Here is a 321-nt window from a genome sequence, read left to right on the forward strand (position 1 = left end):
TTTCTGATCCGTCAGCAACCCGGCCGGGGGCTGGAATACGTCGCAGGGATCTGGACTGATGATAGCACCGGCTACGCGCCGTCGGTCAAGGGCCGGTTCACGATCTCCAGGGACAACGGGGGGCCGGTTCAGGAGCTCCAGGGACAACGGGCAGAGCTCGATGACGCTGACCATTAATAGCCTCAGGGACGAGGATTCCGCCACCTATTTCTGCGCCAAATGTTTTAACAATGGTTGCGGTGCTGCTGCTGGTGCTGGTGCTTATGGTGACAATGTCGATGGTGGCCTCCGGCCCCATGAAATTGGCACGTCCATGAAACA

General features: G+C 58.6%; 1 gene segment (V, D, J or C); it reads left to right on the plus strand.

The window, feature by feature from the left end:
- On the plus strand, positions 1-305 carry LOC108446168 (the record flags this gene model as incomplete). The annotated part of the segment is given in 2 exon segments: positions 1-110; positions 142-305. Coding segments are annotated over 2 exon segments (274 nt in total), but the record flags the coding sequence as incomplete, so codon positions are not given.
- Between the last annotated feature and the right edge of the window lie 16 nt (positions 306-321).

This window comes from Corvus brachyrhynchos, unplaced genomic scaffold (assembly GCF_000691975.1).
Source record: "Corvus brachyrhynchos isolate BGI_N302 unplaced genomic scaffold, ASM69197v1 scaffold974, whole genome shotgun sequence".
NCBI classification, from domain to species: domain Eukaryota; kingdom Metazoa; phylum Chordata; class Aves; order Passeriformes; family Corvidae; genus Corvus; species Corvus brachyrhynchos.